The sequence below is a fragment of the Euprymna scolopes genome, chromosome 17, assembly GCF_053919585.1.
Source record: "Euprymna scolopes isolate OS-2025 chromosome 17, ASM5391958v1, whole genome shotgun sequence".
In the NCBI taxonomy this organism is placed as follows: domain Eukaryota; kingdom Metazoa; phylum Mollusca; class Cephalopoda; order Sepiida; family Sepiolidae; genus Euprymna; species Euprymna scolopes.
Window position 1 is genome coordinate 18,380,132 of NC_136498.1, and position 20,851 is coordinate 18,400,982.

Consider the following 20,851-nt stretch of genomic DNA (forward strand, 5'->3'; position numbering starts at 1 on the left):
CCTTTGGATTCTCGGTTAGAAATTCTACAAAGTCGACCGATCTTTCATATATCTATATTTATCAACAGTTAAGTATACGTTTGTATTCATATATTTTTTATGTACGGGATTCACTTCTAAACTAATTTACTGATCAAGATCGTGACACCCGGTTATGAACATAAGATACACATTCTAAGAAACTTCAATAACAGACATCAGTTAAAAATATTCTCTACATTTTCTTAGAATATTTTAAATGAATATATGAGGCTTAATATGAACTCAAACCCTCATCTTAAATTTTAAGTCATCTAAAAAATAAAGCCTCCTAATTTTTAACTAAAAATTTGAAAAGTTACGAAGAAGGAAATGGTACGATTAAAACGAGTGACTTTTTGTGCTCCACAATTGATTTTTCTATATAGCCATTCTACATGCATTTTTGTTAGGAATTCAATGACGCATCTCTGCTTTTGACGCACGTGCATGACAGGGGCTGAATTTTTAGAGTTTCACACCGTCAATATCTGCAACAGTTAATAAATAGATACGTTCAGTCATCATAATAATGCAATACATAATACATACAGCATCTGGAATTACACAATTGGTTAGCTATTTTAGTAATGGCCAGGCTCAATATTGCTTAACTTCGGTGTTCTGACGGGAACCGGTGTCAACGTGATTATGCCGTATTGACTGTTAAGCAACACTGAGCCTGGCCATTACTAAAATGGCTGACCAATTGTGTAATTCCAGGTGCTGTATGTAGGAGGATGTCGACAGCTCCCAAGAAGAGTTGCAAAAATCTAACGTCATCATTTCTGCTTACGGGAACATACATGCGACTGGGGACTGCTTGTGAATTTCACACTCCTGTGGAACTTCCTCCTCCGGAGAGAGATGAAACTTTCAGGTCATGAATGCATAAGTTCAATCATCATAACAATGTAATTTGCAATCTATTTTGACCCATTTGTCAGAATAAAAATAGGAGGCATTACTTTTGAAATACTGCTCATATATTTTCTGAGATACCCTTTAAGTTTAAGCCTTATAGTTTATAGTTTAGAGATTTCATAGAATAAAAATTATGCAATGAATTTTGGTTCAAATTGGAATAAAGATTCTAGACAGTTGTTAAGTAGCGTTATATGTTTATTTAAGCATTATGTGTTATTTTAATCGTCGCAAGGCATAAAAGTTCGGAAGGATTAATTTTATCCGTCCTGTATTCTAGTTCTTGTTCAAAGATTTTTGACGGAGAGAAATACTTGGTACTTATGCAGTATAATAGCTGCGTTAACGTCGGAATCATACGGTAAAACGCCGAAAATTGCCGAGCGAATATGTAGTGATTTTATTATGCGCAAATGCTGTCCGACAATTTTTTCAATGAAAATATATTATTTCTGTCAGTACAGAGTTAATTCAATGCAAAATTAGTTGAATAATCAAAATAATTTCAACGAATTCAGTTTCATAAATGTTCATTTCTTGGACTAACAAACAATTAATAGAAAACAAATATCTTTTATGATTTTTAATGTCTTATTTGTTCAAACCAAAATAAATATTTTGTTTTTGTTAATATAAAAAAATCAATAACAAAACGTTTTCTTTATGAATTTTTTTATTAGAGTTTAGGCTAAGCGTTTCGGCACGTTTTGGTACGTTTCGGCACCTTCCGGCGCTTTCCATAAACCGCCCGTCGTGGCTCCGATTATAGTACGGTCTTTATAGTGCATGAGTCTCAAATACTTTATATCATTCGTTCGGTGCCTTTGACAAAAGTCAGGTAATAGAATTTCTTTGTTTTTGGCCAGGAGTCAATGAAAAATGGCGGAACTTTGTCTATTTTGAACAACTGAAAATTTCAGAAAGAATAAAATTGATGGGAATTCAATATTTTCGGCACCCGACAAGAATTCTAATTAATTTCTGTCAATATTAATGTAAATTATCCCACGTTCGTCTTCTACCTTATTGATCTTTATAAGTTTGCTAAATATATTTTAAAAGGTCAAGATACTTTAAGTGGAATATTCGAAGAAAACGAGAAATATTTGAGAACATCAGTGAATGTTTGAATATATTTTGACACATTGGATAGAAATAGACCGATGAGTAATATAAACACTTTTAATTTAATGAATAAATATATAAACGGCTCCGTTTCATCTCGACAGACTATGGGTACACAATAATGTGTATCCTCTTGATGTGATTAACCCAAGACGCTTATTGGCGTCCTCTCGACAAACTGTTCTGCCACTCATCATCATCATCATAATAATAATAATAATAATAATAATAATAATAATAATAATAATAATAACAACAACAACAACAACAATAATAATAATAATAATAATAATAATAATAATAATAATAATAATAATAATAATGTGATTTATTAATTTACATGTGGTTGCATTGATGACTACATAAGTAGAACGACAGTAGAGTCCAACATAACATACCGAGCAAAATAGGAATGGAACCTAGCGAAACTCGTTGGCCGACTTTTTAAAAATTATTTTTTACTTTTAATCGTATTTAATAAAAAAGTTTTCTCTTCATTCATAATTGCGATAATTAAAATTAAATTTTGCGCTAGAAAACATTATATATATATATATATATATATATATATATATATATATATATATATATATATATATATATATATAAAATAAAAATACCAGCGGTGGTTTACGTTATGTTTTGAGAAAAATAGAAAAACCGAATGAAATTATTAAAATAATCAACGTTTCGTCCTTATTTCAGAGGACATCTTCAGGATATTGAAGTAAAAATGCAAGAAAAGAAAAAGTCATAGACCATACGAAAAAGAGAAACCGTTTTTGAATCCTACCCATACGCACACATATGTTTGTCCTTCCCGACATGGGTAGGATTCAAAAACTGTTCTCTTTTTCGTATGATCTATGACTTTTTCTTTTCTTGCATTTTTACTTCAATATCCTGAAGATGTACTCTGAAATAAGGACGAAACGTTGATTATTTTAATAATTTCATTCGGTTTTTCTATTTTTCTCAAAACACACACACACACACACACACACACACACACACACACACACACACACACACACACACACACACACACACATATATATATATATATATATATATATGAGAAGAGGGTATTTATTATAATTTTTGTGAACTTGTTTATTATTTATTATTTTAGATTATAGATTTTACATTAAAAACATAAAAATTTCAAAAGTAAAACTTAAAAATTTAAAATATAGAAACGTAAAATACAAAATATTCTACCGGTGTATATATACATATATTTGTGATCATCGATGTTCAGTCCGGTTTCATTGTATCATAACACATCAATACCGCTAGACTAGCACCTCTCCCAAGCCGAGGATTGAATCTAGAACCATTGTGTTGATTATCAGCAGTTCTACCAATTGACTCATAGGAGCGGTGCCCGTGAAATAATCTCGGTAACCATCTGTCCATTACTTCTTTAGTGATCAAACCGCTTATTTTATAAACAAACAGCTAGCCTCACATTTTTCAGCCAATTAAATAGCGGGTGGGATTATTTACGACAGTGCTCTACCCAAAGAGGGGGGGGCTAAAATATATTTGTAGTCATCGACATACAGTACTATTTCGTTGTATCACAACTCATCAGTACCGCTAGACTAGCACCTCTCCCAAGTCGAGAATTGAACCTAGACCCATCACGTTGATAGTCAGCAGTTTTACCGGTCCTTACCTAAATTCAAAACAATTCGACGTATCTTGACGACCGTTTCACGCGCAAAAAAAAATAAATAAATAACAAAAAAATAATATAAAAAAATAAATAATAAATAAAAATAAAAAAATAATGATAAAAAATTAAAAAATAATAATCACCTGAGAATAAATGCGTAATTAACAGGAGATGTCATTTATCAATGGTAGTTTTCGGAAATACAAACCCGAAACAAAATATTCACAAAACCTTTTTTACATTCAGCCTATATAGAACTCAAGTTTTCAAAAGGAAGATGCATTTATATTGCAATACTGAATTTATAAATTTAGTTATAAATACTTATATATTTTGAAAGGTTTTAGATCCTTGTCACTATTGATAACTAGCGAAGGTTGTAACTGTCATTCTGCTAAATGTTTTGGGCGAGTAGAGCAGTGAATAGCTACGTTGAACGTCGGTGCCATTTAGTGTAATTGTGACTACATATTATGTAAAACACAAAAATACGCCCAAATATATTCACACGAATAGATACTTATAGATATCCACACAAGCGCACACAGATACATAGACAGACATTAAATAATAATTAAAAACAAATGCTTAATAGTACAACAAAAATCATAAATAATAACAAGAAACTAAAATTATGAATTGTTAAAAAATATATATTATTTAAATTATTCAGATTACTTATATATTATTTAAAATATTCAGATTACTTATATATTATTTAAAATATTCAGATTACTTATATATTATTTAAAATATTCAGATTATTTATATATTATTTAAATTATTCAGATTACTTATATATTATTAAAAATATTCAGATTACTTATATATTATTTAAAATATTCAGATTACTTATATATTATTTAAAATATTCAGATTACTTATATATTATTTAAAATATTCAGATTACTTATATATTATTTAAATTATTCAGATTACTTATATATTATTAAAAATATTCAGATTACTTATATATTATTTAAAATATTCAGATTACTTATATATTATTAAAAATATTCAGATTATTTATATATTATTAAAAATATTCAGATTACTTATATATTATTTAAATTATTCAGATTACTTATATATTATTAAAAATATTCAGATTACTTATATATTATTTAAAATATTCAGATTACTTATATATTATTTAAATTATTCAGATTACTTATATATTATTTAAAATATTCAGATTACTTATATATTATTTAAATTATTCAGATTACTTATATATTATTAAAAATATTCAGATTACTTATATATTATTTAAAATATTCAGATTACTTATATATTATTTAAATTATTCAGATTACTTATATATTATTTAAAATATTCAGATTACTTATATATTATTTAAAATATTCAGATTACTTATATATTATTTAAAATATTCAGATTATTTATATATTATTTACATTATTCAGATTACCTATATATTATTAAAAATATTCAGATTACTTATATATTATTTAAAATATTCAGATTACTTATATATTATTTAAATTATTCAGATTACTTATATATTATTAAAAATATTCAGATTACTTATATATTATTTAAAATATTCAGATTACTTATATATTATTTAAAATATTCAGATTACTTATATATTATTTAAATTATTCAGATTACTTATATATTATTTAAATTATTCAGATTACTTATATATTATTTAAAATATTCAGATTACTTATATATTATTTAAAATATTCAGATTACTTATATATTATTTAAAATATTCAGATTACTTATATATTATTTAAAATATTCAGATTACTTATATATTATTTAAAATATTCAGATTACTTATATATTATTTAAAATATTCAGATTACTTATATATTATTTAAAATATTCAGATTACTTATATATTATTTAAAATATTCAGATTACTTATATATTATTTAAATTATTCAGATTACTTATATATTATTTAAAATATTCAGCTAATATATATATATATATATATATATATATATATATATATTAGTTGCCTGGTAAGGTCACAGGGGAGACAACTGAAAAAGCAAAACTGAAGCTGCCTGCCAGGACACTCAGAGGAGGATCACTTTTCTATATAAATTTTACGTAAAATGAGCACCCATTTTTAGGGGAATCACTTTTTTAGGGGTGGTTTTTATTGTGGCCTTGTAGACCAACACAAAACTAATATTTAAAAAAACTTGTTTTTCATATTTATATAAATAAAAAAATTATATATATATAATACAAATATTATATATATAATAAAAATATTATATATATATATATAACTAGCTGTACCCGGCCACGCGTTGCTGTGGCTCAGTATGGAACACATGTGAAAGTAGAGAAAAGTTTGATTCTTTATTCCAAGAGAATGTACAAATTATTTATTTTTTTATAGACAGAAAAATACTTCCATCATTAATTATGCAAAAAAATAAATAAAATGTTGATTTAGTGTTTCAATATGCTTATAAATTACGATAAAACTTGCTGAGTATGCACTGTTTTACGGTTGTTGTAAAAATGGAATGGAAACTTAAATTTCGCTTCATTTTAATCTTTCTTAATTTTTTAATTGTCCCCCCCAACGAATATAATCAAAACAGTAACATTCAACAATTGTACTTTATGTATATAAAACACAAAATGGGTGTTTGTATTACTGTACACATATATTCGAAAAAGTTGTAAAAAAAAACAAATATATAACAAATAAATGTTATCAAAGGCAAGATAAGTTACTTTTCTGCTAAACTGGATATATATATTTTTCGTGTTTTTATTCAATGTAACATATTTATTCAGCTCGAAAACCATACAGTGTTTACCGATGTATGCGGAAATTCAAGATGGCGTCTCACACCCTCTTTAACACCGTAATTATAGAAAAAAGTGTTATAAATAAAAAACTATACAAAATACTATTAAAAACCCGCCGAATATATGTCAACCTATGTCACGGTAACATGTATTGAGCGAGTTTTTAACAGTGTTTTATCCGGTTTTTTATTTATAATATCTTTTCCCACACTTACCGTGTTAAAGAGAGAATCAGACGCCATCTTGAATGTTCCAATATATCGGTAAACACTGTATGGTTTTCGAGCTGAATAAACATGTTACATTGAATAAAAACACGAAAAATATATCCAGTTTAGTAGAAAAGTAACTTATCTTGCCTTTGATAACATTTATTTGTTATATATTTCTTTTTGGACAACTTTTTCGAATCTATGTGTAGAGAGTAATACAAACCCCACAAAATATTTATTAAACAAAGAAATTAAAAAAAAAAAAGTTTGTAACGAAAGGGAAATAATCGCTAGATTTTTAACTAATCGTCTGAAATTTTCCAAAATCGCTAATTTTCCCCCCCCAAAAAGTCCATAATGTTGCGTGTTTTCTCAGTATTGGTTTGTATTACTGTACACATAGATTCGAAAAAGTTGTCAAAAAACGAATATATAACAAATAAATGTTATAGAGCTGAATAAATATGTTACATTGAATAAAAACACGAAAAATATATCCAGGTTGGCAGAAAAGTAACTTATGTTGGCTTTGATAACATTTATTTGTTATATATTTGTTTTTTTTTTTTGACAACTTTTTCGAATCTATGTGTACAGTAATACAAACCCCCTTCGGAGGCTGGAATGGCCCCCCCCCGCTACCTAAAATGTACTTGTAAAAATGGATTTTATAGTGAGATTTAAGAATGGTTAGTCGAAAAAAAGGTGAGAAACCAAACAAATAAGCAATAAATAATTATTAGTAAAGGCAATAAATGCTACTTTTTTTTTACTTACATGAATCAGTTTACTTTATGTTTGAAAGTATTTTCAATCGTTTTTTTTAATTTTTTAATAAAAGTATAAAAAAAAGAAGTCGTATTATCGTGACGTCTGTCAGCGATCGCCCGATCCATGGCTAACGTGTAGTAACGTAAAGCGGCCCCCAAGAAAAAGAACAAAAAGGGAAGTCCATGTACGTGAATATCGCCGCATATAAATGTAACTGAATAAAAAGTAAAGGAACGTGGCACAAATAGAGTTGGATACACAAGTAAGAGTCGTAGAGTGATACTGATAGAGTGTAAGTAAAACCTGGAATATCAGGTTATTTCGTTTCGTTTCGTTGACGATGGTAAACATGCCGTAGCGTAAATCGCAGTATAGCGTTTAGTTTGTGTTTATGTTTATGGAAAGAAAGAGAAACATAGGGAAGTACCCCCACCACCAGCACCCATAAAGCAAAAAGACCACGAAAGGTAAGAAAGAAAGAAAGAAAGAAAGAAAGAAAGAAAGAAAGAAAGAAAGAAAAAAAGCACGTAAGGAAAGAGCAAAACGGAAGTTGTGTTTGTGTAAGTAAGTTTGGTGCGTTTCACGTAAATGTCAATTCAGGTTTTCATTAAATTCTAACCACGCGGGTTATAACGAAATCGAAGTAATGTAATTGTGAATTCAATTCCAGGTAACGGATTGTGTTCTGTTTGAATCTAATTTTAATATAATAAATGGTTTATAAATTGTGTTTATGTTTTATGCTAACCAATGGCAAAGTAAGCGTGGTTCGTTTCAGCGTAAGTCCAGTCCAGTTTTTAGATAAATTCTAACCGGTGGTCGGTCTTAAATGTCTCCTGAATTCAATTCCAGGTAACGGATTGTGTTCTGTTTGAATCTAATTTTATTATAATAAATGGTTTATAAAGTGTGTGTATGTTTTATGCTAACCAATGGCAAAGTAAGCGTGGTTCGTTTCAGCGTAAGTCCAGTCCAGTTTTTAGATAAATTCTAACCGGTGGTCGGTTTTAAATGTCTCCTGTGAACGGTCTGGAACGGTGTAAGTGAGTGGCGGTGGTAGGATGAATGTGTTAGAGAGAGTTTACTTTACTACTTCCATTAAATGTAACCGAGTTTTACAGTGGACTCTCACCAGACAGAATATAGGAAACTCTAATCAGCGAGGTACTGGATATGTAATAACCCTATAACATACGGCAGATGTCGTTATTCAGTTTGTGAATGATACGGCTGCACCAAATGTATACAGGTGCATTCCTATAAAGGTCAAAGTCGGAGGGGAAAAATGAGTTCATTTTATTTATATAGATAGAAGATAGATAGAAGAATAGAAGAAGATAGATAGATAGATAGATAGAATAGATAGAAGATAAAAATATTGTATATATATCATAAAAATATTATGTATATATATATATATATATATATATATATATATATATATATATATATATATATATATATATTGGAATATAAACTTTTGTCATTGATTCATTATATGCTCTATAATTACATTGAGCTTCGTAAATATATATATATATATATATATATATATAATTTAAGGTTATTATTTCTAGAGATAAAGTCGTCAATGAAGTTTTTACGATGTTAATACAAGAGTGCTCAATACTGAAGTAGGGCAAGATATACTTTTAATTTGTTTTACATAAGCATTAATATGTCGCTACACATTCATGAGCCCATTTCGGTTAGCCAGTTACAAATAACTAGAGACCTCTTCAGGCGATATTGCTTATACAAAAGTTTATTCCGTAACCGTAATATTTTTCAGAGGTAAGGCAATAATGGAAGTTTTAACGCGATTAATCCAAGAGTGCTCCTTACCGAAATAGGGCAAGATATACTTTTTATTTGTAAGCAATATCGTCTGAAGAGGTTCCCAGTTACATCTAACTTGCTGACTGAAACATTCTCATGAATGTGTAGCGACATATTAATGCTTATGTAAAATAAATAAAAAGTATATACATATGCATATATATAAATACAATATACACATACATACGATATATATATATATATATATATATATATATATATATATATATATATATAAGTCCTAGAGAGGATGAAACGCGGAATATTCAGTGTAGCTTAATCATCATATATATTTTATATATTTTATAACTTACTAACTAGCTCTACCTAGGTATTGAGCACTTTTGAAGTAAATACTTAAAGTTTACGCATAAATTTATACTTTCGTATATTAATTTTATGGGAGTAAATGAAGTAGTTACATATATATATATATATATATATATATATATATATATATATATATATATATATATATATATATATATATATATACAAAATAGAGTAATGATTATATACTCTATTTTGTATTGATCATTTTTTAAAAAATATTGGTTTTAGTTAATTTTATCAATAAATTTGAACCGTATTAAGTGTTATTTATATCAAATAAGAAAATCATATTATATATTATATCAAATAAGAACATCATATCAAAACTAAAGCTGCCTTCAGGACTGCCAGCAACCACTGCAAAAGAGTAATAAAAAAATGGAAGAGAGCTATATGCTTAGTCCGTTAAATCCAAAGTAGCTGAACAGCGGCTTGGTTCCCACCAGTTCTGGCAAATAGCAAACAGGATCCTGAACAGAAGCGTGCGTTCTATCCCAACCATCATCAATGGACCTGAGGTCATCTCGTCAGCATCAGACAAGGCCAAACTATTTGCCAAGAACTTTGCAGCTAATTCTACCCTATGCGACGAAGGCCATCAACTCTCCGTATTTCCTTCTATAACGGACAACACGCTCTGCAACATACAAATATCTGTGCGTGATGTCACCAAGCTAATCAAGAACCTTGATTCCAGTAAAGCAACTGGCCCTGACGGCATTCCAATCATTGTGCTGAAAAAGCTTCAACTAGAACTTGCCCCCATACTTACGAAACTCTTTAAGCGTTGCCTTAAAGAGAAGTGCTTCCCAACACCCTGGAAAACCTCATCAGTATGCCCTGTATTTAAGAACTCAGGTGATATGTCCTCTCTCTCTCAGTACAGACCAATAAGTTTCCTGTGTGTCATGAGTAAGCTGCTGGAATCCATATTAAATAGAGAAATAGTCAACCACCTCAGCAGAAATAACCTTCTTGGTGACATGCAATATGGTTTCCGTTCTGCCAGATCTACAGCAGATGTGCTAACTGTTATATCTCATAAGATTAGTGAATCTCTTGACAAAGGCTTCCTCTCTAGGGCAATTGCTCTTGACATATCAAAGGCCTACGGTATAACTGGAAATGTTTTCTTGACCATAAAATCATTTCTCTCTGATAGGCTCATAAGAGTAGTAGTTGATGGGCAGAAATCAGAGGCAATCAATATTAATGCTGGAGTCCCTCAACTCTCTTCCTGATATACATCAATGATCTCCCAAAACACATACTTAAATCATTCCTTGACATATATGCTGATGACACGACCATCTATGGCAACACATCAAAGGCCGTAAATGACAAAGTTCTCTCAGATTCTCTCTACTCTGATCTTGAGCACGTGGTACAGTGGGAGAGGAGGTGGCTGGTTACTTTTAATGCACCTAAAACCAAGCCCTTATCTTTACATCATCAACGCTCTGATCCCCATCTGGCATCAATTGATATGGGTGGCTTTCGTCTAGGGGAAGCTCCATGTTTTGATAAACTTCTGGGCTTGACCTTTACTCCTGACCTGAAATGGAATACGTACACCGTCAGTTGCCAAGATCGATGGAAAAATGGTAGGATCCTTCTACCGTTCCAGAAGATATCTCATCCCTGATGCAATTCTCTATCTGTATAAAAGCCAAGTACGCCCAAGGATTGAGTACTGCTGCCACATCTGGGCAGGAGCTGCTAAAAACAGCCTATCCTGCCTTGACAGAGTACAAAATAGGCTTCGTGGGTTAGTGGATGATGCCCTTTTCTCTTCCCTGCAATCTCTCTCCCACAGGGAAACGTTGCGAACCTGTCATTGTTTTATCGTTACTAACATAGCAGGTGCTCGTTTGAACTCTAATCTCTGCCCCCCCCCCTCGCCAATCTTTCACGATAAACACCCGCCTAGCTGAAACCACTGCCAAAAATGTTTCCCATTCCTTATCTGTGCCAAAATCAAAACGTAGATTCCATGAACAAAGCTTCTTTCGTAGAAGTGCACGCCCGTGGAACTTTGTTCCGGATGCCTGTTTCCCACCTGACTACAATCTGGATGTCTTCAAGTCCAATGTGAACAAATTCCTGATGAACCACCTCCTTAAGTAAGACACTTTATCAAATCTCCAATACTAACCTACTGTACACACAATAACCCTTATCCCCGAGTGGCTTCCAGACCTTGATAATTGGTGACTACCTTGTAAATAAAAAGTTTATATGCGATTATATTCCAATAATTATTTACATTATAGTTTATATAACAGTTAAATGTAAACATCACATATTTGTTTAAACATTTATCGAGCTGCATTTAATGATTAGATTTCCACATTGGAACCTTGCATTGTTTTTTACTTGCTATCATATGTTTGTCATTTTTTTTAGGATTATCGGCTCTTCCTGGACAGAACAATAATTATTTGGCGACAATATTTTGTGTTGGAATAAGATTTTGAAAGCATTTATCCAATTGTTTCAAAATGAATTCGAGTGAAGAGGACATGTACGAATACAACTACTACGACACAATATCGTCAATTCCAATCGAAGAAGTGGTGCCGGTATCCATCGTCTACAGCATCACGCTTCTGTTAGGCGTCATCGGCAATTCGCTGGTGATATTTTGTATCGTGAAATACCAAAGAATGAGAAGCATCACTAACATTCTGCTTTTGAGCCTCGCTTCAGCTGACTTACTCCTTGTGCTGATTTGCGTTCCGATTAAGGTAAGTGTTCTGGCATCATCCCTTTCCAGATACATATTGAACTCTTCCGATAAATATATAATCCTTTGACTGTAATCCACTCAAGGAATCGAGTAGCATTGTTCATTTCTGATACGGCATATATCAATTGAGGAACGGTTCTCAGAAAAGCGAATTAGTTCGACTTCCGCTCTCAACTGAACTCCAACAATGATTGTCTCTGATTTTCTATCTCTTTTATTGATTTTCTTGTAATTTTCCGCCTCATTGTTTTTCTGTCTCTCTTAAATTTGCTTCACGCAAGACTTTATATAATTAGAGTGATAACTTGACATTGCCTGGACAATCTTTTCGTCATGCATATGATCTTATTAGTCGCTAGTAACCTAAGATCAGCTTTCAGAGAAGGATAGTTACGTAATGTTAAACTTAAAATATCTTGCGTATTTAAATTCTATAAGTTGACATTTTCGTCACACATGATATATCTAACCTTAACCGACCCCTTTCTGTTCTTTTGTCGGGCCTTATCCGGGGATTCTACTAGCGGTACCTCTACTTCTACTTATATTCTAAACAATTCTCTTCTGCCCGGCTTGATTTTAAAAAATTGTGTTGATGAGATTTCTATTTTCAATTTAAATGGTTCAGAGCGGAACCTCCCCAGAGATAGCAACATCTTAGGTTCATTTGCCTCTTAGAGGAGTTCATCATGAATCAGGTAAATTTTGAAGCGATAAAGTAATCAAACCAGCTGTCCAGCGATCTTTAGAAGACAATACAAATTTCCAAATAATATGACTGTCATGTACATATTGTATTAAAAGACAATTACAAATAACTTAGTCTATCTTTCAGCATTTTCTTTTCATCTCTCCCCCTCTAGTACCCCCTCCTTGGGTGGCATTCGCCTTGAGTGGGTGAAGTTTGATACTTTTGGTACGTTCTTGAAAATATATACTAGAATCTGTATTAGCTCTACATCTTTCGTAGACTTCCAGGACTTTGTAACAACGCAAGTCCACCCCGTAAGTGTAGAGCCATTCTCGTAATAGAAAAAAAAAGATTCAACTAAGCACAACAAAAAAAATTAATTCTATCATAGAGAAAATAAATCCAATTCTGAATATTAACTGTAGTTGTCCCAAGCACAAATTGACATCATCTATCCATTCAAAGTTGCATAAGAAAATGACTTTCAAGTTGAGAACAGTAGCTTAGTAGAATATTCGAATAACTATGTAGTTCATCTAGTGATCAAGTGTTATATACACATATATACGTGTATCTATATGTGTGTGTGCTTTGCTCCACTAATGACGAGCGCCAACAATTCTTAATATCTCTATTTTTTCGGAATATGGAAATAATAATAATATGGCAGTAAATAATAACATTCCTGACAGCAAGTTGAGTTATTTGAATCAGTCGTTTTTAAGTTCAATGAAAAGAAGAATATTTTACCACTTGGGATTTTATTTGGTTAGTGTTGCAGTATGTTTTGTATAATCAACAACAAAAAATTTGGACGATTATATTTATAGCCAGGGGTGATAAACACTAACAAATCAGGTACCAGAATCGCTGTATAAAACCTATGTAATCTCATCGAATTTCTCAATCATAACTTTTCGTCTTGACGGAGAATAAAAATGCTGAGAAATGAAGATTTCAAACAACAAAGGAAATGAACAAAAAATATGAGCTTAATTTCTTTTGTTTTAACCAAACAAAATACTTTCTTCCGTGACGAAACTCTTTAAGAAATCTTTTGATGTCGAGTCGTAGGAACTGTAGAACTATTGATTTCCTATCGATAATCGATTAGTTAGAAAGCAGCAATGAGAAAAGACAGCATAATTTCTATGAAAAAATATAACACGCATTTTCCTTAATTGTGTGCTATTTTTTTTATTCAAGAAATGATTTGCTTAAAAGCACAAAATATTACTAAAAAATAAAATACATTTGCAAATAATATTCCGAAAGTACTTTGATATTTATCATATCTTGGCGATTCCTCTTAATGCATATTTTCAAAATATTTCTATACATTTACTTATTTCAATATTTGTCACATAATTGGACTTTACTTAGATGTACACGTTAAGTTACTTTATTATATTTTGTATTATATTTCCAATAATTCGAATTACTGTTACAAACGGAATCATTTAACATCTTTCATTCATTAAGGTAGCACGATTTAATCCGTTATCCAGGCCCGGGTAAAAGTCCTAAGTAATTTACAATTGTATTTTGAGTGTCGCCTATAGAGAGGATTAAAACTTCAACATCCAGAAGAGTGTAACTTAAAACTGAATTTGACCAACTAATTTATCCATAACGGAACGGGAGCATGCAACCCTGTTAAGTTAAATAAAGGGTTCCGTTCGAAATTCAATGTTGATTCCCGAGTTCAGCAGAAAGATTTATTTCGGTTTCTTGATTGCTCGTGGGTGAGAGCATTACATGTGTTATTTTTCATTGATATAAAGGTAACACATTTAGTCTCCAGCTTTCTCCTCAAATCCTAACATTATGGTATTATGAGAAATAAACATAGACTATAATATACCCCTTTCATCAAAAAGAGGTGGTAATCCTTGGGAAAGGCATCATAATGAACGAAAATGTACTACAATGTTACTCCCCTCCTAAAAAAGGTAGTAATGGCGAAATTATGACAACAGAACAGATACTGCACTATGTATCATCTCCCAATAAAGATGAGGTAATACCTGGGATCTTCCCTATAACCCTTCGAATAAAATGATATAAAAAATTCGGTTTCATATTAAAAGTGTTCTTTCTAACCTCTCCTGGAAAAGAAGTGGTAATGCCTGGAAAGAACGCATCATGATGAACGAAAATGTACTACACTGCTCTTTTTAAAAAGCCGTAATTCTGAGAGGATGATATCATGACAACAGAATAAATGCTACACTATATCCCATCCAATATGGAATCAATATGGAGGAGGTAATACTTAGGAAGATCCGCATATAATTGTCCGATTAAAGTTATATAAAAAATATCGGTTTCATAGTAAAACGATTCTTTCTAACGTAATGTTTTTTTTAATAATCATTTTTCTGAATTTTTTTTATTTTTATGTTTTGTTTCATGTTAAAGGAGTTATCTTTGGAGGCTATATCAATGCTGTTCGTAGGAAAAACCGTGGATATAATATAGTATACAAAAGAATAATAACACTTGTAGAAGGAATTTTCAATATTAGACAATAATAGAACACATTTATATACTAACATGTGTCCACGGTGTTTCACACGAATCACATTGATATAGCCTTCAAACACAACTCCTTTTACATCACGTACAATGCTTCAAGCAATCTACATCCTTCTTTTTGTTGGATAATTTTTAGTTTTGCATTTTTATCTGAGTAAAAGTGCTTATTGAGAATACCATTTAATTTTCATAAATAAGTGCAATAAAAATGCCTCTGCCGACAATTTTATCATTTTGCATTGCAAGTTCTTACATATTTTTTTGCCAACCTGCTGGCATCTCCTATTCAAAAGCTCTACTTAATAAGACAATTACATAAGTCGAGCAGACAATCTTCCATGGGAAGACTGTAATAATAGTCTTATTAAATAAGGGAATGCGATCAGAAATTGAAAGGGAAAACTGGTACACAACGGCCATTGCAATAAAACTGTTAAGATGGAAGAGTGGGCGCCATTGTCGTTGGTGACGCGTACCATACGATGTAAAGAGAAGCACTTTTATTACCATGTAATTTATCCATGAACACAAGTATAACGGCGACGTTCTTATATTTCTAATGCATTTGCAGCATTAGTAAACGATTAATGGCTTATAATGGTCTGCATTATTTGTATAATTCGGATTACTGTTCTCGACTTGTACATTCTATTCTCGCAATGTTCCAACCGGTTTAATCCAGACTTTCTTCAGGTACAGAATTACATAGAATACGGGAACAATTAATTATGACTAATTTGTTAGGACACCACGAAAAAACTAAAACAGAAACAAAATAAACGCATTTAAATATGCATGTATGTGTGTGTGTGTATGCGTGTCAAAGGAAAAACCAAAAAATATTTATTATTCAGCAGTTTCGTCTTTATTTCAAGACTTTCTCAAGATAACTGATGAGACGTAAACCAGCTATCACTTGATAAATCTTGAATTAAAGACGACTACGTTGATAAATATATAAAGAATCTACGATTTTATCCATTTTTCTTTTTCTATTATTATTTCTATAAATACCACACACACACACACACACACACACACACACACACACACACACACACACACACATATATATATATATATATAGAGAGAGAGAGAGAGAGATAGATAGATAGATAGATAGATACAGATAGCATATATATAAAATTGATTGAGAGAGAGAAAAATGTATATTTAAATGAGAAAGGTCACCAACAATTGCTATGTATTTTTAACATTATTTTATTATTCGGTGTTTTGATTTTCATTTAAAAAGGTATCATATTTAGATCATTGTAATAATGTTTTTAAATCATTGAAATAGTTTTTTACGCGTTTCAGACATTCTGTGAAGCGTCCTCTTCCGAAATTATTCAAAGTGTAAAATATTTAAAATATATTTAAAATGTGTTCAGAATGTATAAAAGCATTTTCGCAGTCTATTTTGCTGACAGGTTTCCGAGCGGTGGAAATGTCTAAATGATTCTAAAGGTCCTACCCTTGCTTATTGGGTGTCAGATCATGGTCATTGCTGTCTTTTGCTTTTCCCTCTCTTTTCTTGTTTCTCCTTTTACTACTTTATTTATTTATTATTATTTTTATTATTATTTGGGTGGAAGTGAGGGCCACGTTGGTACTTGGTCAAATGAGTGCATACGGGAGGGTGTGTGTGTGTTTCCTTATATTGGTTTGTAGAATGTGTGTTATATGTCTAATATTTTTATAACATTATCAATTTTTTTGCTTACATAAGAAAGAAAATGTGATACAAGGTCGTTTTTAATGTGTATGTGTGTAGGGGGGGGAACAGCTACTCTGAAACAAGGGTATTTGGTAGATATATTTTCATTTAATTTAGATTTTTATTTTTTTGACTTTTAGATTTTAGTTTCTTTCTATTGTGATTTTCCTTTTAATCTTAGTCGGTTGGGGCGTTCCTAATATTATGTTTGTTTAATAGAGGTACCTGAAGAAATTACACGGCGAACTCTTTCATATGTAATATATTGATATCGTCATTCTGTGGATGTTCAGCATAAATGGAGACGCACTGATATTATTGTAGCTCTTTTGTTAAAAATGCAAAAGTATTTATCTAAACTAGCCGGGACGTCCGGCGTAGCCCGACTGTAAAATACGCTTGATTATGATATTTTAATTAATACAGATTTTGTATATATTATTATAGAGTCAATTTTCTATTTATTTTTATGTATTATATAATTGTGGTTTTAAAAATAAAATAATATATCGATATGACTTGGGTACATCAGCTTAAATCGAAACCGAAGCCAAAACTTATGAATATATATATATATATATATATATATATATATATATATATATATATATATATACATATATATATATATATGTATATATATATATATGTATATATATATATAACATGAGGCCCTTCAGCTATAATCGAAACCGAAGCCAAAACTTATGAATATATATATATATATATATATATATATATATATATATATATATATATATATGTATATATATATATAACATGAGGCCCTTCAGCTATAATAGAAAACGAAACCAAAACTTATGAAGAATTCTTGGTAAAATTATTTATTACAAGAAATGGAAGGTCATAACAATTAAACGGCAGTCACGCGGAAGAAAAAAGATGTAAACGTGACACGCAATATGGCCGGAACACTCAGTATCGTATTATTAAATAATAATTATTCCTTATACCCACAGACATTAGCATTTCATGCTTACGTAATCACTAGTGTAGGGGTGAGAATTCCTGCCGGTCATGAGATTCGACCCAGAAATGAAGCCATTATTTGCTCAATTTGCTAAGCATCTACCTCAGGGTCCCCAAACAATTGCCACATGAATGAGCGAATTAAAAACTATTAAACGCCGAATTCGGGCAAATGCATTTTGACAATCTAGAGTGTTCACACGAGCGGAAGCCATAAACATTTCATAAGCGCTTAGTTGACTGCCTTAGTTATAATTCAACACAGTGCATATCCTTAGGTATTCTTGCGCGCGCGCGTGTGTGTATGTGCGTGTGTGTGTGTGTGTGTGTGTGTGTGTGTGTGTGTTACTTCGACTCAATGCTTAGGTTGGGTGCTATTATAAGCACACCGAAGAGCTGTGACACAGCAAAACAGTATGCATGTGATATATATATATATATATATATATATGCTTATGGTAAAATGCATTTTCAATTATATTTTACTCTTTATTTATACCAATCCTTTTTATTTATGAAGCTCGATATATGTTAAATTTAACAACAGAACTTTCACAAATAGAACAGTTATATTCCAAATACCAAGATCTTATTCATCTTACCATTTATTTTCTTCAACCTGTCAAAATTTCCACAACACCTGAAAAAAAAAAAAAAGAAAAAAACAAAGAAAGTGAAAACATAGCAAACGGAAAATTCGAAATAGGATCGATATTAAACAAGATGGCGTCGATGCAGTAAAAAATACACAATGATTTCGAGACGATGAGTTTTGTCTAAAATATTTCCAAAATGGCCGGAACACTGGTCGATTTAAGTTTATCGAGAAAGAGAGAAAAGTGAATCAAATAAAGAGAGAGGGAGATATAAATTAAAGCCAGAGAATGGCTGAAGAATTATAAGCTACAGTTTTCTCCTAATTAAGCTTGTCTTATGTTTATGGATTTTAAAAATGAGGATTGATAATTTGTATAATTTGGATTATTCTACTCTTCTCATCCTGAGTGTTATTTTCGCAACGTTTCGGCCGATGTAACCTCCAACTTTATTTTGTCGAACTCGGGAATCTCTACGAATTTCGAACGGAACTTTTACTTAATCCACGAGGGTAGCATCCTCTTGTTTCGTCATTTTACTTGATTTCATTTATAACATATGTATATGTTCTGCTAATTACCAATCTTGCCGATTATGAAAGGAATCATATGTAGAAACGGAGAGAAAATATAGTGGGATGAATAAATAGAAATTGAAAGAGATATAAAAAAAAGTAGGGAAAGTCTGAAGCATTATACACGACAGTTTTCTCTAAACTGAGTTGTTTTATTCGGTGTGTAAGAAGTAAAGTGATTTCTATGCAATTACTGACTAGGTTGCTTGGCGTATTTAATTAGTATTGGGCCAAGAGACAAAGTAAGAGATAAATAAAATAGAGAAAGATAAAACTTTGTTCATGTATATATTATTTTATATGTCACGCTTACATCCGAGTGACTGTCGTTTAATTGTTATGACCTTCCATTTCTTTGTAACAAATAATTTCACCAAGAATTCTTCATAAATTTTGGTTTCGGTTTCGATTGTGGCACTCAAGTCATTCATTTTTTATAAATACTTTTACCAAGAATTCTTCATAAGTTTTGGTTTCGGTTTCGATTATAGCTGATTAAACTCCGGTAATCTATATATTTTATAAATAATTTTAGCAAGAATTCTTCACAAGTTTTAGTTTCGGCTCCGATTATAGCCGAAGGAACTCAAGTTATATAAATATACATATATGTTTTTCATAATTTTTGGTTTTGGTTTCGATTCAAGCTGGTACACCCAAGTCGTATGGATATACTTTTTTACTTTTGAAATCGTAACTTTATAATATATAAAAATCGATAGAACATTAAATCTATAATAATATGTACATAATCTGCAAGAATTAAAATATCATATTTAAGTGTACTTTACGACCGGGCTACGCCGGGCGTCCCTGCTAGCTGAGATAAATAGTTTTGCAGTTTTAACAAAAGAGCTACAATAATATCAAAGCGTCTTCATTTACGCTGAACATCTACAGAATGCCAGCATCAATACATTACATATGAAAGAATTCGCTGTGGAATTTCCACAGGTCCCGCTAATGAAATATAAATACAAAATCAGGTGCTTTTATAATAGGTATTTAAAGTTTTGTCCTCGTGACATAATCGCGGTGTCGGGAGTTTCGACAACGAACTGAAAAGGTTGAATCATGTATCGACGTTTGCTGAGATATACAAATAAACAATTAGTTGTTACTTGGCAGACGACGTTTCTCAATCCATGAAAATATCGTTCCGACATTAACCTTTATCATTTTTATTACCTTTTGCATCTTTTAATTTTGAATGTTTTTATTAGATTTATATTTATCATTACAAAGAGGGTTAAAGTTTGATTAGTATAGTTGTCTAAT

The 20,851-nt window shown here is 30.9% G+C and overlaps 1 protein-coding gene across 1 annotated transcript in view; it reads left to right on the plus strand.

Moving 5' to 3' along the window:
- The window catches only part of LOC145296707 (cholecystokinin receptor-like), a 97,422-nt gene that overhangs the window by 26,652 nt on the left and 49,919 nt on the right, over positions 1–20,851 (plus strand). The window contains exon 2 of the mRNA XM_080142684.1: positions 12,121–12,461. Within this exon, the coding sequence (XP_079998810.1) occupies positions 12,216–12,461 (246 nt within the window). The 5' untranslated portion in view covers positions 12,121–12,215. The remainder of the gene's footprint in view (positions 1–12,120; positions 12,462–20,851) is intronic.